The sequence below is a fragment of the Peromyscus leucopus genome, chromosome 5 (genome assembly GCF_004664715.2).
Source record: "Peromyscus leucopus breed LL Stock chromosome 5, UCI_PerLeu_2.1, whole genome shotgun sequence".
Taxonomy (NCBI): Eukaryota; Metazoa; Chordata; class Mammalia; order Rodentia; family Cricetidae; genus Peromyscus; species Peromyscus leucopus.
In genome coordinates this window covers 63315362-63342767 of record NC_051067.1, presented here as the reverse complement: position 1 = coordinate 63342767, position 27406 = coordinate 63315362, and the positions used below count along the sequence as shown (strand labels likewise).

Below are 27406 nucleotides of genomic sequence, written 5' to 3'. Positions count from 1 at the left end.
CAATCCAGACTCTTTCCCTTAAGTCTAAACTTAAAGGGCTGGGGGTATAGCTCAGAGGTACAGAGGGTTTGCTTAACAAACCATCCACATCATTGCCAGTCTATCAATTGACAAATAAATAACTAAGCCCCAAATCAGAGAAAAAAAAAAAAAGGAGAGAGAGATGTTGAAATGCAATATCCTATTCAAGATATAGGAACAGACCATCTACATCCAAAGGTGATTAATTCTCTTTATTGGAGGAAAACAAGAAGTCATCAATCTCATTATCATTATGATAGAAATCGATATGTATACATGATTGTCAAGGCAGAGAATCATTTGCTACATAGACCCATGAACAATTTTGCAGTGCCGCAAACCTATGGGGGTTAAACTTCTTGCAGAGTTTATTACATGCATGGGATAAATGCACAGTTTCCCTTCTTTTACTTTAAAAAAAATTTTTTTTGGACAAGCATGTATGAAAAAAACCAAACCAATTGCAAGCCTGGTCATAGTGAATGGGGCCGATCCTGGGTTTGACGGTGGAAGCTGTTGGGAAAACATGCCCACTGTTGGGAGAGAGCTTGATGAAGGCCAATTACATCATATATAGCCACAGAAGCCAATTTAGACCTCGTTCCAATGGATGTGCTGGAAAGAATGTACCTTTGGTGTCTTCTCACCTGAATGTGGGACTAAGATAAATGTTCTCTGAAACATGCGGTCTCTCAAACTGATGATACTGCTGTGATACTGGACACTGTCTTACATTGCCTGAAATGGCCAAGTACCTTGCAAGGAGAACCACAGATTCCGCAGTGTGGGACAAACACCTGAGCTGATGTTCTAGGCCCTTCTTTCTCTCTTTTGTAGCCCAACTGCCAGCTCTGCCCCCCCAACCCCCCTGCTTGGTTTTCCAAAGTGCAGGGTTATCCAGGAGGGCCTCAGAATCCTTGTCTGTTCAAACTAAGACTTTTTTTTCCCCATTGAGAAGCAAGTTAACTAGTGTTTGGGACTTTTGAGTGATGTCTTTGACTAAAGCCTCAAACATGTCTCAGCTTTACCATTTTTCCCATCCATAAGGAAAATAAAATCACCTATAAGTAACATAGTTTGGAAAATCATCAGAGGACACGGTAATTATGTAACAAACTCCCCAGAGACAAGGTTAAAAGCGGGTATGGAGGATGCAGAAGCGGCTTTAATACAAGGGGTCGATGCAACTGTTTGTCCCTTTGGCTTAGAAAAACACAGACACAGAGAAGCCATTCCACAGCTTGCTTTGTCCACGAAACCAGCCACGGCAGCCACATGCTGAACTGAATGTTTGGCTTCCAAATGCGCAGCCTTTGGGTTTGCAAGAGTGGAACCCGTAAAGCCACAAGCTGAGCTGCTCCCACTGGAGGTCACAGGGAGGCGACACAGGGCACAGTCCTCCCTGCTGATTGTGAAGACTTCGGCTGCTGGCAGAAGGCAGGCCAGGCTGTGGCCAGCATGCAGGGCCGACTTCACAGCTGGGCTCCAGTGCACACACCAGAGCAGTAGGCAGACCGTGATGCACTGAGACCACCAAGAAGGGCCCTGGTGGATGGGGTATGGCCTTTCCTCCTCCTCCTCTTCCTTAGACCTGCCTGCTACCCAGGGTTGAAGTTTTCAAGCTAACTCACCTGCACACAAATCTTTGTAGAGGTAGCAGGAAGTAAGTTTGCCTTTCAAAAATCTGCTTCCCCAGCTTGGCTTAAAAAACAAATAAGCAAACAAACAAACAAACAAACAAAAAAACCACCTCAAAACTTTCAATTCTGAAAACTGAAGGATGGGAATACCTTTTCTGCTTGCAGCTCCAACCTAGGACCAGGTAACCCCTTAAAGAGAGGTGGAGTACATACAGATATATACATTGGTTTTTAATTTTGGAAACAAACTGAACAGTGTTTGGTCTGGAATGTATTCAAGGGAAAGGCAATTGTTGGAATGTGAGGAGAAGGGATGGGGACCTAGCACGGGTTCTGTAGGGCATGCAAGCAGGGCCCATATCTCACTTGCTCAGAGTGATTGTGCAAACCCGAAAAACCCGATTTCTGGTTATGAAAAATGGAAGGAGCTGTCCTTCACCGGCCCTCACCTTCCTTCCTTGTGGCCTAGGAAAACCCAGCACAGCCCTTGCACAAATCTTGCAAGGAAGAGGCGCTGCTGGCCCCAGGTTTCCTGCCTGCAGCCTGGAATAATGGCACCAGGATGGTTTCCCCAGCGTGAAATGTCAGTTCTGGCCATAACTCTGAGTGGGCCAAAGGGATACCTAGGTCTAAAATCCCAGTCATTTCCACTGGGTGGGCTTTCCCTACTGTTTAAACATGCTCATAAAACATCAAACCTGAGTGCTGACCATACCACATTTTGTATCCCATGGGAGATCAACCTCTCAAGAGGGGACCAGCTGGTTCCTTCTCCAGTGTCCACACCATTCTTGTCCTGTGGTGTAAAGGCCAGTTCTCTCTGCCATCTACAAGCTATCCAGCCCAAGCTGGGCATTGCGGTATAGACACAAAAAGGTTAAGGAGGTAAACAGTGTCTGGAATTCACTGAGCCAATTGCCGTGTTCCTCAGATACCACACTCAGAGATTTCTGAAGCTTGGAAGTCTCTCAAAACCACAATGTGCAAATGGATGTGGCTGTCTTCTTAAGGAGGCATCTTAGATGACATTGGGCACGGTTGAAGTGGTATGGCTGGAGACTCAAGGTGGCATTTTAGAAGTGACCCAGAATCAAGGTCAAGGGCAGGAATCCATACTTTTTGGGTTGTTTCAATGCCTTCTCCAGAGTTCTTTCCTTTCACACACAGAGGTGAATGGCAGCTGATTTTTCTGGAGCCAGAGTCCCTTTGGGGTTAGAGGCAGTAGGAAGGGATAAAAAAGGAGCCAGGCTTCTTACAAAGGCCTCTGACACTGGGGTCGCTGTCCCAGTCACTGGGCAGCTCCCATTTCCTCAAGAGTTTTGTGGCAGACCCTGTCCCTCCAGCCTCCAGCTGCCTTTGTCCCTCCCTAACCCCCACACGAAGCTCCCAACTCTACAGATTCCGTGGTTAGGAAGGACAAGCTATTGGCCTTGGAGCTGAAGGGGCTCCCCTCTGATTCACTGTTGGTTTTAAATGAGTGTTAGATGCCCTTTCTGCCTCAGGTATGGGTGAAGGCCAGGAAAAGAGGGAGGGACAGGTAGGAAGAAGGAAAGAATATTCTGGAAATATTTCAAAATTTCATAACCAAGTAAAGAAATAAATATCCATTTGCTCAGAAAATGTGAAGAGGCTATAGTGGGGGGGGGGGCTGGTAAGAGCTTGATATTAGGAAAGCAATCTGAGAGGGAGAGGCCTGTGTGTCCACAGGATGCTGCCAAGCATACTGGTATGTGCAGGAAATTCTCAGACTATGTCAGCGGAATCTAACAAGAGTGAGGGAGCCAAGACTCTGCCACCCCATTTTCCAGCTCTTAAGACTAAGTCCATTCTATGGTCTGATAGATTATTCTATAACAATACCAACTGGTAGTGAAACTTCATCTTTCTACCATCCTGACTTTCTCAGAATGGAAGACTTGGGTGGTACATGTTTTCACCTTTCTTAAAATAGTAGGAAATAACCCAAGTTAGTGACATCATGTATGTGCTTCCTGGAGACATGTTCAGCCTTATCTTCTACAGGGCTGGCACTCGCAATCATCTTCTTTACACCAGCTCATGGAGACCCCATGTGTCAAGGTTGAATCAAGCATAGTTGATTGCAAGGTAGACACCTGTACCAGGGTTCACTCTTCAACTGTTCTGTGTTTATTTGTAGTTCATATATATTTATATGTAGTCCATGTACCCATATACCAGCTCTATGAAGTCTTTTCATCACTAATAATAATGTTACTTTGTAGGTGCAAATAGTTATGTGTACCATACAGCATAAAGGGCTAACACATGACAGGTTAAACTCAGGTAAAATCATCTACTGCAGCAACCCACCAACCTACCTCCTTCCTTCCTCCTTTCTTTCCTTTTGAGATAAGGATTTACTAATTAGCTCAGAATGCATAGAAACTGAGATCCTTCTGCCTCAGCCTCCCAAGTGTTATAATTATAGCCCACCAAGCACACCTGCATTTTTTTTATTAATTATATGAACTTGGATATTCCCATGACACTTGTTGGTAGGAAATATCCTATAAACTTCTTTAGAAACATTTCTGGGTTTTCTTAAATACTGTTTGTAATATTTATTTCATTGCCTTTCTGAAGGGTGGAGTAGGTAAGTAAGTCTCCATACTCAGTGGCATCTGCTTTCCAACTGGGTCTGTTGTCATCTTAGAAACTCTTCCCAAGAGGTCTATAGATTTGGAAATGACAGCTTCAAACTGCTACTCTTCTTTGGGCTTGTGTGGCAGGATTCTCACTAAGCTTTTGGGAGCTTATGATGCAAGTGGGAACAGGTAGACCAGATGTCTGACTTTGGAACTGCTCTTAGGTATCTTGCACTGGGTTCTTTGGGGGACTGGAGCTGCTTCGCTAGTGATTGTGTGTGTGTGTGTGTGTGTGTGTGTGTGTGTGTGTGTGTGTGTGCGCACTGGGGAGGGCTAGAGGTAAAAGTGTACAAGTGACAAGGATGACTTACTGGTCTAGCAGGACTGAGAGGGGTATGAGGACAACCACCTCAGGACTGTGCCTGGGCCATCAGGGACACCTATCACAGCCCATCTTGGTTGGCTACAGCTGACTGCCACTGAGGCTCAGGTTTTAAACAGACATGAGGGCTGAAGGGGAACATGGGCAAAACTGACATTTGAGCTATTTGCCTAGGTCTGAGAGCCTCCTTGGAGAACGTCTGCCCTGGCCTATGCTCTGTGCCTGCTCTTCTCCTATATCTAACCACTGTGCAGGTCAATGACATGGACTGGTTTTCATAGGACAGTCCTGACTTTAGCCTTCAAGTTCCATATCTGGGGAAATTCTTCAGTCCCTAGCAAACCAGGGCATACAATTCCCTGACTACCCTAGCTGCTTTTCATTTTAGATTCCTCTGATGTAAGGGAAGGCTTATGTACTAGCTGGACCTTGCTGAGTCAGCCATCTCTGAGGTGGGCCGTATCCTGCTCACCTGGAGCCTTTCCTTCTCACCTAACAAAAAGGTTTCTTCTTTAGAGCCTTTTCTGTCCCCTCCCTTGGCTAATATTCATGAGAGAATAGGGTAAAATTGTGGAGGGGGAAAGTCTGTGCTATAGGCCATTTGAAGGGTAGCATTAGAAATTAAAATAAAAAATTAAAACAAACAGAGAGAGAGAGAGAGTTGTTTTGAAAGTGCATAGCTGAGAAACAGAGTTTCATCCATCATCCCCCATGAGAGATGAGGGCTGTGTGTGGTTCATTTTAAAAACAAGATGGCGGCCTGTCCCACCTCTAAGGGGGGCGCCTATGCCCTGCGGGAATCCTGTTCCTAGAGCGCAGTTCACCTGTAATGTGGAGCCTGGAATTTAGGGCAGAAACAAGGTTCTCTCTTCTGTGGCTGGTTAGGGGCTCTCAGGGGAAGCTGCTGGTAAGGTTTTCTGCAGGTTCCTTGCCAAAAGCCACCTGGAGAGAAGCCTGCCCAGCCCAGGGGTGGGGTGACCTCCCAAGGGCCAGGGAACACAAGTAAAGTGCACTCCGCCTTGGAGACGGATTCTTGATCCTCTTAGAATTTTAAAAAATACCTTTTAACTCCTCCTGGATTAAAAAAAATCTCTTAAAGGTAACATAAAGCCACCATTAAAGGAGCGAATGAGAGAGGTCATGTAACTGACAAGAGATCAAAAAAGACACGTCTCAAAAAGAAAAAAAAAGAATTCTAATGCACAACATTTACCAATATTTAAATAATCCAGTTGAAACCTTTTTTTTTTTTTCATGAAAAAAAATACACCCTAGATGGCTTCCTACACCGAGAGAGCGGAAGTGGTGGAGTTGGGGGAAGGGAGCAAGAAGGTCCATTCAGTTAGAGCCTTGCAAGATTCGTATATACAGCACCAGATCCTGTGAAGTCAGCTCCCCTTGAGTCAGTACAGTTTGTGAGAAATGAACACATCAGAATTGCAGTATAAAATATGGCCATAAAAAACTTCTGTCTTCCAGTCCTATGCAGGCGCACCATGCAGGGTGGGTGGGGTCTCCGATGCTGGAGCTGCTCCGGCCTGGGGCTTCCCCTTCCCCGGCTCCGCCCCCTGGGTCCCACCTCCAGAGCCGGGTCACTTGCTTCCAGTGTGCCCTGTCGTCACAGTGGTGGGCCTGGGTCTCCTCTCAGCTCCGACTCCTGTGACCCCCGACGAAGAAGAAAGGAAACTACAGAGCGTGGAAGGTGCCAGACCTGCCAGGGACAACAGACACGGGTGTTTAGAATTAACTTCACGCGCCTTTTCCCAGAAAGACAGTCAAATGTGCTGGGCTAGGTGGGTGAAACTTGTATGTAGCTGCTGGGCAAGCCCTCTACCCTTTACCCTGAGCGACACTGCCAGATCCTGCCCTTCCATCGCCCTATAGGAAAATCTCTGCCATGTCTTCAAATTGCTTTATTCTCTGGTCCAACTTTGAGGTCCTTTTTTCTTTATAATTATAATTGTTTTTTGTCTTTGAAAATGATATGGTATGTCCATCATGACATAGGATATCTGAGGCCCCATTTATTTAGCACTTTCTATATACTGTATGTTACACACTAGGAAAATCTACTACTTTCTATAGACCAGGCACTGGGATAGGTGTGGATTACATACCATCATTACTAGAATGTTCGTTTCTTTAATTTTTTTTCATTATTTTAATTTGTGTCTCCATGTGTCATGTTTGTGTGTGTGTGTGTGTGTGTGCGCGCGCGCGCGCGCGCGCGCGCGCGGATAACACACGTGCACATGTGTGTGGCGGCCAGAGGTCAACCTCGGATAGACATGTTTAGCCACTCTCCGTCTTGCTTTCCTGTTTGTTTTGTCTGTTTGGGGGACAGTTTGCTGAGCTGGTTAGGCAGGCTGGCCCGCAGAGAGTCTTGTCTCCACTCCCCTACGCTGGATGAGGAGCACATGCCACCCCACACCTGGCTGTTTTCTGTGGTTCTGAGGGCTCAGTGCATGACAAAGCACTTTACCAGCCGAGAAGAGCAGATCGCATCTTACAACAGCAGAAGTAGGCATTTTTAGAATGAAAAAAGGACCTGCACCCCATTTCAGGTCCAAATTTACATTTCAGGAAGCATATTGAATCATGGGTCTCTGAAATGAGGATGTTCATGACTCCCACCAAATCTTCCCAAAGGCTTACAATAGACAGTTTGGCCCTGTAGTAGTGTTGTGTGGTGAGTAGACCATGAACGTCCTATATTCATCAGGGGATTCATCCATTAATAAATTCAAAGTTGGATTGACTATTGGGATGTGGGACCTAGCTGGAGGAAGTAGGTCATTGAAGGACATATCATTCTCCCAGCCCTCTGTCCTCTGTCTCCCTTGTTCCTGGCTGCCATGAGTAACCATGGGCAGAAAGGACTGAGATTGTGAGGCGAAGTAACACTTGCCTCCTGTCACATGTTTCTCTCATATGCTGTCACAGTAACAGAAAACTGACTCATAAGGCCTTGGAAGGCACTGTTGATGCAGCCCTATGGTACAGCTTTGGAATGGACATCCCTAGCCACTTCGTACATTTGGACATAGGGAGAACCATAAAATAAAGTATTAAAATAAGCACTGCTGCTGATGCCGTTGTACGAATCTTTAAAGAAATGAGTGGTCGGCTGTGATATTGCTTCTGGTTAAGGGTGGTAAGAAGGGTCTGTGCTGACAAGTATAACTGATCTGGAGGTGTGCAATTGTGTCAGAAAAGCCCATGGAGTGGCCATAAGAACATTTAAGAACTGTGTATGAGTTGAGAATGAATAACAAGATTAGGATGACTCCTTTGGGGAGGGGGAGGATGCTGGGGGGTCAAACCCAGGGTCATCTTAACTTTGTTTCCTACTAGGCAAATGCTCTACCACCGAGTTACACCCTAAGCTTCTGCTTTTTTGAGATGGTTTTACTGTGTAGCTCAGGCTCGCCTTGAACTTGGAATCTTTCACCTTCAGAGTGCTGGGATTATAGGTGTGTGCTCTATATTCAGCCATGAGATGGCTCTTTCACAAAGAAAGGAATTCTTTTACTAAGCCAAGTAGGAAGGCACATGATGCCCGATGGTTAAGGGGATGAGGGCTGATGGGAACCTTCAAGGCAATGGTTTTGGAGTAGAGAATCATTGGCATGCTCTAGTAGGAGGTTAATACACATATAAAGATGGGGAGTGGGAGAGAATTGGAGTGTGCCTTCAAGGATACCACATTCTTTACAAAGATGAAGGCCAATGCAATACCATCACTGTTGCTTTTATCGCAAAGCCAGGTTGGCGCATATAAATAAATCCAAATACTCATCATTCTCATAAAAACAACAACAAAACCAACAAAACCCAGACTTTAGAAACTAGTGCAACCAGGCCATGAGGACTCTACCATTCCCTCGTCAGTCCAGAGGGAAACTGTACAGTAAGAGGCAAGTCAGAGGAAGGAGAGAGACCAAGAAGTGCCCAGGCCTTATCTTTGGTCGCGTGGTACTTATGCCATGGATTTCTTATCTACAAATGGAAATGATTATCACATAGAGCGGGTATTAAATGTTGAAAAATGTTCTATGGTAGTCACGAACATTAAAAGGGTTAGAACATTGCAGGGCAAACCGTCTGTGCTCAGCAATCCTGCCCAACCCGGACTCATCTGAAACGCCCGCTGAAGAATTCTGGTTTTGCTACATACGCACAATCTTTTTGGCTCGCCAAACTGAGGTTGCTTGAGACACTTGCATTTGAACTGTCCAGGCTGCTGCCGAGCTGTAGTCTTCTCATGTGTCTCACGACGGCTGTGGCATTGAACGCTTGCTGGAATGTAGGGAAAGGGACAAAAAGGTGGCGAGGAGGAGAACCAATTATTTCCGGTAGTTGGAAAACACTCCGAGATTGCTTCCTTTCGCTTATCCAGAAATTGCGAGCGCTACAAATTTTCTTAGCTACTCTCAGGACACTTTAGAAAGAAAGTTTCTATCATTCTTTTCAAAAGTGCACACATTTATTTAGCTCTCTTCCCCATCAAAACACATTTTGGAGGTTAAAAATTCACTTGCTTCTGGCATGAATAATTTCCAAACAATACTCTACATAATTTATAAAAAGTAACTCTTAGAATCAAAAACACATGTAATACTATGTCTTAATATGTGATATTTTAAGATAGTGTTTATTTTTCTATAATTGGTACCTTTTTTTTTTCTTCTTTTTTTGGCAGTAGTAGGGACTGAGCCTAGAGCTGTGCATATGCTAAGCAAATACTCTACCAACTCTCTTTTTACTTTTTACTTTTGTGAGGCTTTTATTAAGCTGTCCAAGCTGGCCTTGAATTTGTAATCCTCCTGCCTCAGCCTCCTGAGTACCTGGAATTGCAGGCCTGCACCACTAGGGTTGGTTTATCATTGATACTGTTGTCCTAAGTCGTGGCATTACTTCCAATAAAAAAGTTGGTTAATGGAATCTTTAATTTTCTTCTTTTTTCTTTTTGAACCAGTGTCTCACTGTGCAGTCCTAGCTGGCCTGGAACTTACTATGTAGGCCAGGCTGGTCACAGTCACAGAGACTGGCCTTTCCCTCCATCCTGAGTGCTGAGGGTAAAGGCAAGCACTACTGTGCTTGGCTCAATAGAGCTAATTTTGTTTCTGTTGGCTCTCACAGCAAGACAGCCAGCTCTTAATTACTGATGCCTATTAGAATACAGAGTTCAGGCAATCAATAAATGATCATGAAATTGCCATGGTTTAAATTCAGCAATTTTTTTTTTAACTAATTGATGCACTCAATTAGGTTTTTATGTTCCCCCTTTCTCCTTTTGGTCACTTTAATAAAAGGTGACTATTCAAAGTCTGGCAAAGTGAAGGGAGACAGAGAGGGTTGTTCTGCTTGAGGAATAACAAACAAGTGAGTTCTGGTACAGTTGCTCTCTTTAAGCCACAGATGAGAAACACTTAATCCTTCCTACACTGTGATATTCCATAATCAAGAATCACTTAAATTTATGGTGCTGAGGAGCTGGCTCAGTGGTTAGGAGTACTGGCTACTCTGTCAGAGGACCCCGGTTCCATTCCCAGCATCCACATGGAGGCTCACAACTGTGTGTGCACAGACATACATGCAGGCAAACACCCACACACATAAAATAAAATAATACATTTTTAGAAGAATAAATTAAAATTAGCAAAATTTATTGAGTAAGGGTCTAGGGATTTCTGTCCAAACTCTCATGGGTCACTTAGAAACACAACATACTCAAATTGGAGAATCGCTTTCTCCAGAATGGTTTAAATCCCCTGAGAATTTGGCAAGTGTGGAAACAGACACACTTAGGACTTACTCTCCATTTGCTCTTTGCAAAATTCTTCCGGATCTGGGCGCTGACGGATTCATGAATGTTTTTGCTGAGGGCGGTGTCACCTGCAATCCTGAAACACAGGCAAACAGATTTCTTCAAAAGGGCTTTTTGTGCTTGGCCACAGCATCCCATGCTGCTTTCCCTGGAAGCTTCATCCTACCCCCAGGGAGTTGAAGCTGATGGGGGCGGGGTGGCTGCTGTCCTTCTAGGCTGTTTAGTTCCCCAGATGAACTAAGCTCACACATGCCAAAGCCCCACATCCTATAGTACCTTCGACATTCTACTTCCTTCCCAGCACCCTCTTGGTCCACTCTACCTGTCTCTCATGTTTTCCTCTTTTGGGCCCACTCCCAGCAACATTAGAATTCATGATAACTTGGAAACCTGAGTGCATGTTCCTCGGGTTCACTCCTCTCTCCTTACCAACATTAGCCCTTCAGGGCTTCTCCAAGCTCTCGCTTTTGCTCCTTAGCTGGTCCTGGTTTCCGGTTTCCTTGTAGACAAGGTCCCCGCACACTGCCACCTCCAGTAACTTTAGCTCAGCTTGGCTCATGCTCTAGAAAGTTCCTGTGGCTCCCAGGACCATGCCCACTCTATATTCATGGCCAGGTGGTTTTACTGGAGCTCTTGCGGGTTTCCAAGCCTCCTTCCCCACTCCCTCCCACCTGTTCCCATCTTGCATCTCACTCTGCTTACAATCTCCTCCAGAGTGGCCAGGAACTCCCTAAGGTCACACACACCTTCTCTCACACCAATACTGTCTTCTATATCCACTTGACTTTTCCTCCAGGCCAGGAAAAGCCTCCTGCTGTTCTAAGCCTTTCCTGAATTTGACTGTTCCATTTTTCATCCTAAATTATTCAATTCTAGGTTGGTCTTTGGTATCTTTGAAAGAAGTTATTGATCTCAAGAAAGCTGCAAGGCAGGCTTCAGAGTCCTGGACTACCTTTCTGGCTAGAAGGTACCTGCTATAGGAGAAAACCTTTCACCACCCGGACCTGGACTGCCCTGGACATAAAAAGGGGCCCATCACTGCAGAACGCCATCTTCAAGAGGTACCAGACATGAAAGGGAGAAGCTCCGGGCTTGCTGAGACCAAGGCCCGTCCTGCCCAGCCTTTCCTTCCCTGTAGTCCGGGAACTAGACTGAGTCTGTGTCAGGCTGATAGCCCAGCTCACGGCAACCTCCTCCTGTGTCCCCAGATGTATCCCTCTCTCTTCCCAGGAGGGCTCAGAGGAGGCTCAGAGATGAGCTGAAGGGAAGTAGGTTTCCACTTCGAGCAGCCGCCAGTTGCCCCTTCCCCAGGCACACATCGGCGAAACAAATGTGTGAAGGAGCAAATGGAAACGAGGAATGAGCATGGTCTGGGAACTGGAGACATCTTAGTGAAGCTTTCGCCCTTTTGGAGTTCATAGGAATGCTTCTTTCCATGCCACATAGGATGTATGTGTGGGCACATGTACTGTGTGTGTGTGTGTGTGTGTGTGTGTGTGTGTGTGTGTGTGTGTGCATGTGGAGGTTAGCCTTACGTGTCATTCCTTAGGAGCCATCTTTTTTTTTTCTTTCCCTTCCTGGGATCTGGGGCCTCATCAACTAGGCTATGCTAGCTGGCCACCGAGCACCAGAGATCTTCCTGTCTTTGCCTCCCCAGCAGTGGTATCTCAGCTATCTACCACCATGCCTGGCGGGTCCTCAGGCTTGGGCAACAAACATTTTATGAGCTGAGATATTTCCCTCAGAATCTTTCTGCATCATCTTTAACAGTTCTGTCCTCAGGAAATGATGCTAATTCTAATGAATCTGTGGTTAGCCCTTTCTTGGAAATAATTGGGCCAAAAGCATAGAATGTGTGCAGAGTCCTGTGTTACCGGCCAGAGCTGGGTCCAAACCGAACAGCTTGGGGAGTTGGAGATCAGGGGAGTTCACTTCCACCTGCTTGTCAGTAGCCTGGTCTCCCAACACCTTGAGCCAGAGCCTGCTGCCTGACTATGGCTTCCTATGCCTCCTGGTGGGTCATCACAGGCCAGGATCTAAGGAAAATGCTGCCTGAGTTATTTTGGGAAGGATGCCTGCTCACTTCCCACAATCCTCAGCTGCGCTGCATATGGGTCAGAGTCTAGCTGGTGGCAGGTGGCTCAGCAGCAGTTAGGCGGTCTTCACAGAGGCTGAAGTCCAAGTGTGCTATTCGATCTACTATCTGGACAGCCACAAATGTACAAGGAGAAAATGCTCTCAGAGTTACATGATTCTTCAGGTCAGTCACGAGGAGTTTATTGGGGCTTTTCTTTTCTATGTGGGGCAAGAGGGAAGGGCCTCTTTGTAACAGTGAATCCTAAAGTAAACCAGCTATGATTTGATGAATGTGCTCCTGTCTTTCTCGTTTTATGTCAGAATGCTCCTTCATTTCTTATCTGTTGCTGATATTTCACTTTTGACTCTCCTCTATTTTGGAATCTAGATCACTTTTACTTTATAATCATTCAAGGCTAGCATTTTCTAAATACAGCTTTAAATCAGGGCCTAATGTTTATGAGCAGTTAAGCCCTGTTTATTCATCAGTATTAGGCAAACTAACTCCATGAGTAGAATAATCACTTGGCGTGTGCACACATGCACACATGCATGGAGGCCAGAGGCCAATGCGGGTGTCTTCCTTAATCACTCTCCACCTGACTTTCTGAGACAGAGTCTCTCATTGGACCTGGATCTTTCCAATTCAACTAGCATGGCCAGTCTGTGCGCTCCAGGGATGCTCTTGTCTCCACCTTTCCAGCACTGGGATTATAGGCAGGTGAGGCCATGCCAGGGTTTTGTGGTGCTGGGGGATTGAACTTAGGTCCTCATGCTGGTGTGTGTGTGTGTGTGTGTGTGTGTGTGTGTGTGTGTGTTCTAGACATGTTCTACTCTCTCTGGTTTTGCCACTTGGTCCAAATGGGCTTGGTGATGTCTGGTACCTCCCAACCTCAGTCTCTCAGACTACTTCTAACTCCCATGGCCAAGCAGAGCCAATGTGTCTGGGATCCTTGCAGAAGGATGGAATCTCAGTCAACCTTCAGGGTTAATGATGGTTCATTTTGTATGTCAACTTGGCTAGGGCATGGCACCCAGATATTTGAACATATGCTAGTTTCTATGTTCTGGTGGAAGTATTTCCTAGATAATATTTGTAGACTTTGAGTTAATGACATCATATGGGTGAGTCTTATCCATTAGTTGAAGGCTTTGGGAAAAGAGGAAGAGACTCTGTCTTAGGATTATTGCTGCTACATTCACGGTTCCCTGGGTCTCTCTGCACATTTTTTATTTCCTAAGTCCCACAATTAAGCAAGCAATTGTCTTAATTCTTTAAAATAAATTTCTCTCATGCTGATTGACTTAATTTGCTTGTCAATGAAGCCAGAGACAAACATTCAGGGCCATCTGACCTGGAAATGAGCCCCAGAAGTGCTGCTGTGAGGCAGGGATGGGCTCCTCTCCCACTGGTTGCCAGTTCCTGTGCTTTGGCTATCAGTGAACAGCATGCATGCTCCTTATCAGGTCTCAGCAGGAGAAAGGCAAAACCCCAAACCAGAATGGGCTTAGAAATAGCTGCTAAATGGTACTGACGAGTTTCCACAAAAGAGCCCTATTCTGTCTCGAGTGGTCTGTTCTGAGGTCCAGGAAAGCATATGTGCTTCCCTAGGGCTCTCCTAACCCTGGGTGGCTTGGATAAAGATGAACGAACAAGCCTGGACTAACAAGCCTGGACTAACATGAAGTTCGGGGGTGGGGGGTGTTGAGTGTGTCAGGAGCACAGCTTTGAGAACAGCAAAGTTGGAAAGGCTCCACAGTAGGCATTTCTCTCCCTCCCGCTGGCTCGCAGCTGGGCCCATTTTTCCTTTGCCTATCACAATGCAGGGAAGCGTGGGACCTGAGTGATGCATGCCTCAAATGTATGTGTTATTACTTCCCAGTGCCGGGCTTCCTGAGAATTGGGAAATACAGTAAAAATGGAAGAGCTGGCTGTGAGCCTTCCAATTAGGAAACCCTGGGTGGCACAGCTTCCAGGCATCCAAGGATGACCTTAAATCTCTGTCCCCAGCTTGACTTCTCTTCTGGGTGCCACACTTCTTCACTGTGTACCTACCCTGGCTCTCCAAGTCCCAGCATGGCTGGCTCACCTTGCCCAAATCCAATTCACCATACCCAAGCCACACACTCTCATACTCGCCACCCCAAGTGTCTCTCATTATTAGGCCCCCTCCTCTCTGCTCTGTACCTTCCTGCCTCATATTCAAGACCCCCTTCTAGCTTCCCCTCCCCAGTCTTCTGTCCCGTAACCAGACAGGGCTTTCTGAATGTAAATCTGTTCTGCCTGGTGAAGCAGGCTTGGAATCACATAGGTGGGTTACAAGTTCAAGGTCAGCCCGAGCAATTCAGAAAGACCATGTCTCCTATTATTTTAAAAAATGAAAAAGGGGCCAGGGATACAGTTTGGTGGTAGGTTGCTTGCCTAGCACATTTGAAACCCTAGGTTCAATACCAGAAAATAAAAATAGCAGCAGCAGGAACACAACAAATATATAAATAAAAAACTTACCACCCTGCCTAAAACCCACCAAGGCCCCCTTGCCAAAAAAGTTCAATTTCTTAGGACACTAATAAAATATTAAGAACCCATGTATGTCACAGATATGTTGGGTGCCAGGTGGTCTTGTTTGTTACATGTACCATCTTAATTAACCCCTTGAAAATTCCTCCAGGGTGTGTATTACCATGTATGATCTGGATTCTGTGGAGGATGCCCAAGGGGTCCAGGCATTTACCTAGTCAGATAATAAGAGATGAAGTCAAGCCAGACTCCACTAATCCTCACCCTCACTTCTAGATTCATCTCTTGCCTGTCTACTTTTACTCTACGATACCAAGGAATATCAAGTGCCATGGTTTGTTTCTGGACATTCAGTGTTTAGACCTATTCTGGGCCCACATTTACTCATCCTGCTTGGAGCTCCTCCCCTTCCTGTGGGCTGGGCAGCAACCTTCTACTCAAAAAACCTGGCTTGGCACCAGATCTGGTTGGGCCTATTCTACTCTCCTGAAGTTCCTAGAAAGAGACTTTGACTTGTTTTTGTTGTTGTTATTTTTAAGAGAAACTAGCTTTCCCTGTCATGGAGGGGGAAGGAACCCAGGAGACTCCATCCCTCCCTGAGGATCTGTAGGCAGTAAATGGTTGCTAGAGGAGAGACAATTTTTCAGTGGTGTACCCCCTGGTAAGGTACCCATGTAAATAACTCCTCATACATTTATGTAAGCAAACCTAACTAAACTTGATAGGACTCTCTTTTCACACATATGCACATCACACACACACACACACACACACACACACACACACACATCCACACACATATGTACACATCCACACATACATGCATATGTCTGTGTGTGTGACAAGGATGTAGAAGGGGACCTCATGGGGGATTAGTGGGAAGGGGACAAGAAAGGGTAGTAGAGTGAGTGTGATCAGAGTACATTTCACACACACATGAAACACCATAATGAAACCTAATCTTATATATAATTAATATATGCTAGTAAAACTGTTTTTAAAGGGCTGGAGAGATGGTTCAGTAGTTAAGAGCTCACATTGCTCCTGCAAAGGACCCAGATTCAATTCCTAGCACTCAAATCAGGTAGTTCACAACTGCCTGTAATTCCAGCACCATGGGCACCTGAACTCATAGGCAACCACCCATATGCAGGTCCACACACATACACATAATTAACAACAATAGAGAGAGAGAGGGCAGACTTTAATCTGTCTTCTTCTCACTTCCTACAGGGTGGGGCTCAATTATTGGACAAGCTTGAGGAAGCCAGACACTTCTCTCTATATGATAATCTCAAAAGTCTGAGGCCTTTAAAGGCCTATGCGTGGGAAGGAAGAAAAACTTTCCTATACCGACATCATGTACACCATTCTCTGAGGTTACTAAGAAATATCTCAATGACTTACAATCAGAACCGTCCATCTTTCCAGAAAGTTCTTCCCTTGCTTCCCCACCCTCTGCTGCCGCCCTTCTTTATACAATGAAGAGCGTTCGCTGTGGAGCCAGACCTTTCTGGCTGGAGCCCTGCTTTGCCATTAGCTGGCTGTGGTGTCTCTACTCAGTTCCTATTTCCTTATCTCTGGAGTGAACAGAAAACCTACCTCCCAGGGTTACCGAGAGGAAAAAAAGAGTGAATACTTTAAAGCAATTGGCAGAGTTTCTGGAACACAGAGGAGACTCAACAAGGATCAGGGCAGGAGTGAGGAATTAGAATACTGTGAAGCTGGGTTATGACACTGCTTCTAAGAGCATCCCCTGAAGGGGGTTAACAGCTTGGAGGGGATGCTTTAGAAGATGACAAGCCAAACACAGAACAATTTTCTGTGGTGCTTCTTATGGGAACTTTCTCCTGAATAATTCCATGTTCTGTGTGTGTGTGTGTGTGTGTGTGTGTGTGTGTGTGTGTGTGTGCGCGCGTGCGCGCGCACGCGTGCCCACCCATGTGCCCGCACATGTATGCTGGGGGATTAAGTCCAAAGCTTTGTACATTCTAGGCAAGGGATCAACAACTCAGCTACACCTCATTGCCTCTATGTTCATTATACTGGGTGCTCTAGTTTATGTGCTAAATATGTTCAAAGGTAACTGCTAAAAGTTTAGTCCTTAGCTTGCCATTATTGGGAGGTGTTGAAAATCTTTACGAGGGAGGGCCTCGTGGGAGAGCTTTAGGTCATGGGGGTGCCCTTGAATGGAACTATGGCATACTGATCTCTTTCTCTTGTTTCCTGGCTACCATGAGGTGGATCCACCATGGATCCCCTCTGTTTGCCAAAGGCTCCACCACAACAGCACCAGCTGAAACCTCCAAAACTGTGAGCCAAAAAGAAAACTGTTGTCTTTTTAAGTTCACCAGCTCAGGTATTTTGTTATAGTAACAGAAATCTGACTAACCCACTGAATATTTTTTTCTTCTCTTGGGTACTTGTTTCAAAGTGGATGCTCATGGATCTGTAACAAACCGGACATTTGCTCTGTCTAGACGTTGTGTGACTCTCTTTATGTACACTAGCTCCGCTATGTCTTACCTTAACTTAGTAAATTAGAATTGTTACTGTTAAAAGTGAGAAAGCTGAGACTTAGCAAGCCAAGTGTAAACCCAAGTCACACTTAGTTGTCAGTGAATTTGGGTTCTGTGGCAGTTTGAATATATTTGGCCCCCATAATATCACAGGGATCAGCGCTATTAGGAGGTGTGGCCTTGTTGGGGTAGGTGTGGCCTTATTGGAGGAAGCGTGTCACCGTGGGGGTGGGCTTTGAAGTCTCCTATGCTCAAGCTACACCCAGTGATCGAGTCCACTTCCTGTTGCCCCTGAGTCAAGATGTAGGACTCATGGCTCCGGTGCGACATCGGCCTGCATGCCACCACAGTCCCCATTCTGATGACTGAACCTCTGAAGCTGTAAGTGAGCCACCTCAATTAAATGCTTTTATTTATAAGAGTTGCTGTGGTCATGGTGTCTCTTCACAGCAATAAAAAAAAAAAAAAACTAACTAAGACAGGTTCCAACCTCATGACATAAACACAACACTGATAGTGTGTGGATTGCCATAAAGCATCAATGAGTCCCTTTAGAGTTAAAGAAACACTAATTGAAAAAAAAAATCACCTAAAAAGAATATATATAAACTACTGCAAAGGAGTCAATCTTAATGCCTCATTGGGTGTTTTCCTCAAACCGATCTGTAAGATGAAAAGCGACCTGCTATCTTATAGGCACTTCTGAGTGTATTCTAAAACTGCATCCTGAGGGCACCAAAAAGTACAAACACTGGCTTAGTAGATGAGGAAAGCCCCTGCCAGGATGAGGTGGAGTGAGCACCCGAGGGTTTTTGCCAATAACAGGAGCCAGGGAAAAGTCGACTCTGGAGGGTGTGGGATGGCATGGTCTTCCCAAAGGTGATCTTTCTTACCATGGATGCCGAGCGGCCTGCTCACATGTGTATCTTTTATTTGGGTCTTTCTCCATCAGATTCCGAATGAAGTCTTTTGCTGTTTAAAAAGAAAGCGTAGGGAACAAAGTCACTTTGAGGGTTGAAATGCGGTGACAGGATACCCTTGTGTTTTAAATATGTGTACCGTTAAAAATGTGAGACCAGCTTTTTACCTTTGCTATTGTCCCTTGAGCACAAAGGACACCAGTGTTTAGATAAAAGCAGAGGCATGGCTTGCACTCCAAGAGAGACCCATGAATGAAAAGGTGACAGAACCAGGCTGGGACCCTGACTTCCAGCTCCAAGTTCTTTTTTTGATAGCTACTAATGATGCCTTTGGTCTAGAGAATAAAGGGAATAATCTTCATAGTCATATGCTCTTCAGTTCACCATTGCCTTAGAGACATGCTTTGGGTTATAGACATTACTGGTTCTCCTAAACCCACTGAAGAGTTAGCTGCAAAGCCAACAGGTCATGGGGGCAGGTGTGAGGGGACACCCCAGAGGAGCATCTGCATCGCACTTGAGCTGTTACTACTCAGTGAATGAGATGTTACCAAGATGCAGCAAAGATGTGTCCTGGTGTGGCAGAGGGCTTGGTCACCATGGACAGGGCAAGGCTCAGAGTAGGACACTGAGCCTGGGAGGGATGTGGCCACAGAACCCAAAGCTAATACTGAATGCCAGCTTGGAACCCATTGCCCCACAGGGCACAGCGGCTTGCTGTCCACAGGTCTGAACTTCTGGAGGAAGCCCCTGGCCTCTAAGCTCCGAAGTCCAGTATTCCCTGTGAGGTCTGTTTCAGCAACCTAGGCTAAGGTGGTTGAGGTTGGTTGAGGAAACAGGCAAGGGGCTTCCAATTAGGAGTAAATAACATAAATAATAAAAATGATCCATGTGAACAGCTCAACAGAGAGTGCCATTCACCTCCCTTCTTCCTTCTACGGTTCTGCCCCTCCTCACCTGGGCTTGCTTTTGGTCTTTACCCTCTGGAAAGGATGATGAGCTTCTCTGGGAGGATTTCAGTGTGGTATACTGTGACTCAAACACGGGCTCCAGACAATAAAATCATGACCTCAGCCAAGAAACCTCCATCACACAAACCATGACTGCTCAATGCAAGAACATCTTGCTGAGGATATGTGACTTCACAAATACAATCTTGTCATAAAAGGCGGGCTTCGGGAAAATTAGAGTTTAAAATCCCGGTTCTGCTATGTATTGATTCCATAAACTAGGCCGGGTTATTTTACCCCCTGGAACTTCAGCCTCATCACTAGTCACACATGGATAATATACACACCCATCTAGTGGGTCATCCTGAGGACTGGGTGAGTTAGCGCATGTCCACGACTTCTAGCACTCAGCATCTAGTTGGTATTCATCAAATCCTAGATGATAGCCTTTCATTTCTAGAGCACTGCTATCAGGGAAAGGTAGATGGGCAAGTTTGCATCCCTTGGCCAGGGTTATATATCTCAAGCCTGCTTTCCAAGTCAAGCCCAAAGACGTAGCTCATAAAGCTTTCTCAGGGGCAATCATAGACTGAATGCTGGTGTACACCACAATTCCTTTGTTGAGATCCTAACTCCTGTGATGAGGGCCTCTGAAGTGGCCCTTTGGGAGGTGATCAGGACACGCAGGCAGGGCTCTCAGGAAAGACACGAGTGTTCTCATGAAAGAGACCCAGAAAACCCTGTCCTACCCCCATTTGTGTGCAAACACACCAAGAAGACAGCTGCCTATGAATTAGGAAGTAGGGTCTCATCAGATGCCCAGTGTTACTTCCTCCTTCAGAATTGTGCAAAACAAATGTTTGGTATTTAAGCCACACAGACTGTGGTGTTGTGTTGCGGAAACGCCAGTAGAAGACAGGAGCCTGGACCAGTCTGAGCCCCAGGGTCCTTGGGCTTCTATGTTAGGTCATCTGGATGTGAATGCCATGAGAGACCTACCAGAGTCAGAGATGTCATCCCAGTAGGGGGAATCAAACTCATATTCTGCCTTGAGGATCTGCTCAAACAGCTTCGAGTCATTTTCATCATAAAAAGGAGGGTAGCCACAGAGCCTGAAAAACAAGAGGGAGTAAGATTTGAGTGTATACACAGCCACTGTGCTGCATTTATACTTTGCTTAGAAGGCAGACTCAAGATCTGTTCATCAAATTAAAGGACCCCACACTCAGTGAGCTGAAGTCCAGTCTCAGTGAAGGAAACACACCCTCTATACATGAACATGCCGCAGAAGTGAAAATGTGACTCCCTAAGCAGCAAAAAGGTTAACTCCATCACGACCAGAGGCAAATACACACATTCATAATTCCACCATATCTCTTTCTGTTACGTCTTTATTAGTGTGTGTATAGGATATGTAGGATATGTTTGTCAGGGCGCACATTGTCAGAGTGAATGAGTGTGGTAGAGGACACTTTGGTGTCGCTTCTTGCCTGCCAGCTTTCTATGGTTTCTGGGGATTGAAGTAAGGTCACCAGGCTTGCACAGCAAACACTTGTATTCACTGAGCTACCCTGCCACCCCATAATATTTTACATGGCATTAACTAGAATCCCATGAACTCTAGAAAAATCACCATGCAATCTCCCATGTGTGAATATTATTTATCATATCTATAACACTGTCCCCAACTAACAGGCTGGTAAAAGGAACAAATAAAATGCATACTTGACCATCTTTCTGGACCCTTCAGGTTCATTCTATTTAGGAACTTGCTAAGAAAGAAGAGGGAATTTTACAGCCCGGATATCAAGTTGCTAGGACTCATCCTGGCCTGTGCGTTATTGTTCCACCAAGGAAGAATCAGAAGAGGATCAGAAATGCTGCCAGTTTTCTCCATTATAAGCAACAGACATTAAAAGGCAACTCAAGTTACCACACTGTAGAATCACAACCCCCCTGAGCCAAGGTGCCATTGGACCACTCCAAAGACAACTTCTCAGCGGTCCAATTAGGATGTTGCTAGAAACAAGTTAGAACTCTGGAGAGACCAAAGGGTTATCTGGCCACCATGGCAAGAGCAGACATGTCAATTAGATTCAACTACCACAAGTCAGCCAATGACACTGTGGATTCTAGGGCTGGGCATGTAGCATATACAGAGTTAGAACATATGCTTAGCAACTGAGAGAGTGATAAATAAAATAAACATAAATTAAAATAAGAAAGTCATGGTTTCTCTTCCCAGTTCTGCTCTCAATGTCACCTTTACTGCTAGTAGGCCACTAATGTATTCCAGGGATCAAAATTACATCTAATATATAGGTGGTCAGAGTAGAAAATTCCATGTATATATTGGTTTTAAGCTTTATGATTCTGTGATACCTCTCCTGTAGTTTTTTTCAATCAGCTAAAATACTTAGGAAAAGACCACAACATGCCTGGGGCCCATGTAGGGCTGGGTTGGAGGGACCATGTAACCGGAAAGGGTGGGGTCAAGGCAGTAAGTGACCCCAGAGCAGAAGACGTTAGTGCTTGACTCTAGAAGCCAAGAACAAACTTCTATGTTGCTGATCTGGCTCCTGGGGCCAGAATGTGGCAGCCTCAGTGGGAGGCCTGACCCCAAACTGAGGCCTGACCCCAAGCCAAGCCCCGATCTTCCCACAGAGTTTGAGATTGTTCCAAACACAGCAACAGCCCAGAGAGCAGTTTAATGAGAACAAATGAACAGGCATCCACAGACAGTAGGTCTGTAGGGATTTGCTGTTGGTTCCTAATAAACACAATCAAGGTCCAGCCATCTCTCATTTGTCCCGCCTCCAGGGGCACAGCCGTGGCTGGCTGCAGGAGGGAGTAGGTGATGGCAGCGGTCAAGGCCAGGAGACATTCTGTGGGCAGCGAGGATTCTATATCATCTAACTCACAAGTGTGGTTTAGAGGCTGAATGATGCCTGGAAATTTTCATTTGTAAAGATCTGCTGTGGTGGGCAAAATGAAACAGCCAGTGCTTCGGAAACCACCAAGCGCATACTTCACTACCCAAGGAAACCCTGGGGCCTCCGAGAGAGGGATATGTAAATTTTGCCCATAATGAGGATTTGGGCAAAATAAAATGTGTGCATTAGGGAAAGCCAACAGAGCAAAATGTTAGTTTGTCTTGGAAAAAACCCCACATGTTAGATATGTGAGCTCTTTGTTTGTTAACAGCTGAGTGTGTTTTGCTTTATGGTTTGGCTTTCTTGTCGAGGGAAAAATGTTAAAAATTTTCAAGAAGGATTTCTTCTTGTGCCAGTTTTCTTAATGTATATTCCAATTTCTTTTCATCTAAGCTCTTTCTCCCTCTTTTCTCTTTTTACACAGAGGACTGTGCGTGCAGGTGTTCTGAGGACCAGAGAGAAGGAATTCAATCTATCTTGGGGCCTGAGTTAAAATTAAGAAAGAGATGATTGGGGACGCGGCTCAGTGAGTACAGTGCTTGCCGTGGAAGTGTGATGGCCTGAGTTTGAACCCCCAGAACCCACATAAACGCCAGACAATCAGCCTGCCTGCCTGCATCCCAGCACTCCTGTGGAGAACTGCAGAGGCCCTAGGGCTGTCACTCCTCCCAGATGTCTCCCGTCAGCCCTTCCAGAGCTGCTCTACCTTGTCCCTGGACACTGGCCTGTGTAGACATGTGAATGAAGATGGGCAGCATTATCGACCTTAGTGGGGTGCCGGTGGATGGGGACCACAGCAGGGCTGCTGAAGGAGGGGGGAAATCAAAGATAGGGGGGGGGTCTACTGCCCTGGGCCTCTCTAATTTGGCTCTTGGGCTTGTGCTCCTGGAAGGAAGGCTGTTTCTCTCCTCCCGAGGACAGATTCTATTAGGTTCTTGCCCCAACCTTGGCAACCCATGCTTCTCTCCCCTCATCTCTCTATGTCTAGGGGTGTTTATAGCCCAGTAGCAACCAAGTCCAGAATTATAAGCATCACAGGATTTATGTGGTCTTATCACACCCCCCCCCCGAATATAGTCCTTATATCATCTCCATTATTTATTTATTTATTTATTTATTTATTTATTTATTTATTTTTGAACTGAGGATCGAACCCAGGGCCTTGCACTTGCTAGGCAAGCGCTCTACCACTGAGCTAAATCCCCAGCCCCTTATCTCCATTTTAAAGCAAACTGATCAACAGTACCCAAGGTCAGGACTCAAGCTTAAGCCCTCTGACTCCAGGTCTATGTTCTTTACTCTAGGGCTCAACTGATAAAGGAGAAGACTTGAGAACGGAACCTCTCTCTTCAGCCTTTGAACTCTGTGTAGGTGAGCTTGCCTGTACCTACCCAACACCTTCACCTGGAAGGAGAACTCCAGAATGTGACTCTACCTTTTCAATCCATGTCATTCATGGGGTGTGTCCATCAAGATGCTTCAGGCTAGTTTCCAACACAGGAACACTTATTGTATCCGGGCCAACGTAATGTTGTACACTTTATCTGGGTTCCCCCTTGCTCAGCTCTCCCAGACCCTTGGAAACTAGCTGGAGTGAAAGATTCAGACCTGACCTCTCTCTCTGGCAGGTACTCCATCACATTCATCTGCTGCAGCTGGCAGGGTTCCACCATGTCATATCCTCCCTGGGCACAGCTCTGACCTGTTCATATGCAACTAGGGCAGGACCTCATCCTTGCTTCTGGAGTGTCAGGGTCTGGGCCAGGATCTACCTGGAGGGTGTTATAGGTAGATGCCCAGGCACGCACACATGCGTGGAAGAAGGGGCTGCCTTGTTGACTGCTGAGCCCCCATGGCTGAGCTCAGAAGCAGAGACAAAGGCTCAGGATACAGGAGCATTCACTGGTGCCTTATCCCAGAAGAACTAGGGAGATCCCCAAATACCAACCAACCTGACACATCCTGTATACTTCACTTTCAGGAGGCGGTGGAACAGCAATACTCCAAGCTATTCAGACATTCTGGAAGAACCTAGTGCACAAGCCCACCTCTGAGGGCAAATGGTCTATCTTTGTTGAGAGAATAAGGTATGGTTTGGGTTTTCCAAACGGCACTCCTGGCCACAGATCCATACTGCTAAGGTAGTTTTCCATGGAGAAGGATGTTAATATAAATGGATGTGGAAATCAGCAATGAATGGCCAGTGGGTGATTTGGCAGGGTAAAGTTTTTCTTGGAAACTGAAATGCTTCAATAACCTAAGAGCTCCTGTCAAGATGCCCATGAGTTCAATGTGGTCATTACCCTTCATTAAGTTATGTTCTTTGGACTGTCTACCCTTGGTCATGGATCTACATACCTGGAAAAAAGAATGTTTGCCACAAGGATGCCCCAGTCATGACCAGTAGCTAATTCTTTGTTATTTTGTTTCCACAATCCACCTGTGTTTTGGCCTACCTCTTGTGGTCACTGTTGTTCCATATACCTTTTGATACCAAAGACAGGAAGCTATCAAGAGGACAGGGAGAAGTAGGGATCAGGAGTGGTGGGGGACAAGTACCAGCATTCCTGACAGCAGAGAGTGACGTAAAAATTTTAATGTATTTTACATTCTTGTGGTAAGTACACTTTATATGAGAGCCTCTCTCTTAGTATTTAAGGGAATGATACAGTTCTGTTGACTGTTGCTTTTGGGGTATGACAGTGTCTCCCTGTTGTGACTTGAATTTGAAATGTCCCCCAGAGTCTCATGTGCTTGAACAGTTGGTTCCCAGCTGGTGGCATCATTTTGGAAAGTTCTGGCACCCTTTATGGGACACAGCTTCGTTGAGGGAAGTGGTCCATTGGGGTTGGGCTTTGAAGTTTTGGAGTCTAGCCCCATTTCCTCTGTGTTTTCTGCTTCCTGACTGCAGTATAATATGACTACCCACTCACTCCCCTGTCGCCAATACCACCTCCAAATTGTAAGCCCAAATAAACCATTTTTTTTTTAAAAAAATTGCTTCTTGTCAGCTCTTTGGCCATAGCAACAAGAACAATGATTAATATAGCCCCCTAAAGGCTCGTATGTCGAAGGCTTGTCCCTAAGATGGTGGCTCCGTTGACAGGTGGGTGGATCCTTAGGGTGTTCACTTCATCATCGGGCTCATCCATCGACTGAGGAGTTCACAGATGGATGGGTAACTAGGAGGTGGTCGTAGGAAGCAGTGATTGGGGGCAGCTTTCAAGGAACATCCTGTCCCCAGTCTGTCCTTATTTCCACTCCTGCTCCCCATTTCCTGTGAATGTTTCCAGAAGATAGCTTGGCCTCCCCAGCGTTCACATGTGTGGAGAGGGTACTAGAATTCAATAGGGACCTGAATAATGAGCAGAGAGGCTGTGGGCTGGGCAAGAAGAATAGTAAGTAGGGTTTATCTCACTGAATGTGCCAGTAGGTCCCCAACAAGAGCAAAAAACGATCCCTCTTTGTTGAAGCATTCTGCATTTGCTGTGCGCATTGGCTGACCTCCTTTTCTTGCCTGCTGACCTGACCCATAGTGAACACAGGCTGCGGCCACCACTGTCCCCAGGCTCCCTCTCCCACTTCTACCTTTCCTCAGCACAGGCTCCGCTGGGGTCAGGAGACACCAGACTATTGGTCAGGCAGACCTCTGGCCATCACCAAAGGCTCACTGAGTATCAGCTATCCCCAGGCATGGAACAAGGCAGCCAGAGCACCTACGGATATGGTATTACACTATGGTTGGGAACAGACAGACAGACGGATGAAGCTTTTATAAAAGTGAGACAGGAAAGGTTAATTTAGAGCTGGTCTAGAGAAGCTACATTTTAACCTTAATCTAGAATATTTTTTTCCCTACCCCATTCTCTGTGCTGGGAATGACTTGCTAGGTTACAAAGCTCTAGGTATGTGGCCATTGTTTGGTGATGTCTGTCCTGTCCCCAACCCCCAATACCCTGCAAGGTGCTGCATCTCTCTTTTGTGCTCGTCCAGCTTCCCAGGCCCCTCTGTACAGCTCATGTGTTGGTTTGTATCTGTGACTCATCACCTCTGTGTTAGACTCTGTGGTCCCCAAAGCTCCTCAAAGGCCCCCAAAGGTAGCAATCATTTCACAGTCATTTTTTCAATCCTATGTAGCCTAGCACAAAGCTCAGCAAAGGCTTGTTAGATGAATGGGTCCTTAAATGCCTTCACCTTTCATGGACTACCTTCTTATCCTGCTCAATCCTCTCTACACATTTTCCATTAAGAGCCAGCTCAAATCTCAGCTCTTTTTTTGGGTCTTCTCAAGAAATTTGGAAAAATTATGTTTTTATCATTGTGGCTATCACCTTGCTGATAAGTTCCTAGAGGATAGATTCTATGTCCTAAATGCTATTTCTTTAGGGTTTGGAGAAAGGGTCCCCCTATGGCCTTGAACTCATGATCCTCCAGCCTCATTCTCCTCAGTGCTGTGATTATAGTTGTGTGCCATTGTGACTGGCTCTTTGTTGTCCTTTGTTAATACTCAACATGACTTAAGGAGTATTTGATTGTTCTCTGATAAACAGAAAATGCTTTATTTAAAACACTTATGCTTATATGTACATGGGCAGGTTATATGCACCTGTGCATGTTGTAACAGCACACATTCTAATACATGGAAGAAATCAGTTGCACTAGGGTGTAGGCCAATGGTAGAATAATTGCATATACCATGAATGAATCCTTGGGCTTGATCTTAGCACCCCAACCCTAAATAGGGTCAAACATTTTAAAACGAATATTTACTCCAAAAAGAAGAGACAATTTCAACCATGTTTTCCTCAAGTACAGTAATTTTTCACTTGTTTCATTTTTGCAGTAAAACATCCTAATGACCAATAGAATCTGCTATAAATAACAGTCTCCAAGGCAACGAGACTGAACATGGGGAACCTTTAACAGATATCACCTGAGTTCCTATTCGTAGTGCCTGACAAAATCCTTCATGCATCCATTTCCCTTTCTATAGGGCCATCAGAAACTA

General features: G+C 45.6%; 1 protein-coding gene across 3 annotated transcripts in view; it reads right to left on the bottom strand.

The window, feature by feature from the left end:
* Positions 1–214: 214 nt before the first annotated feature.
* Positions 215–27406, bottom strand: part of Camk1d (calcium/calmodulin dependent protein kinase ID) — a 410836-nt gene continuing 383644 nt past the window's right edge. Inside the window, exons 7-11 of one of the 3 annotated variants that reach the window (XM_028891816.2) lie at positions 20465–20577; positions 18489–18567; positions 10468–10555; positions 8827–8948; positions 215–6360 (exon numbers count right to left, since the gene is read on the bottom strand). In XM_028891816.2, the coding sequence (XP_028747649.1) occupies positions 6336–6360; positions 8827–8948; positions 10468–10555; positions 18489–18567; positions 20465–20577 (427 nt within the window). In that variant the 3' untranslated portion in view covers positions 215–6335. The remainder of the gene's footprint in view (positions 6361–8826; positions 8949–10467; positions 10556–18488; positions 18568–20464; positions 20578–27406) is intronic. The other 2 variants (XM_028891804.2, XM_028891812.2) reach the window with 2 other exon arrangements.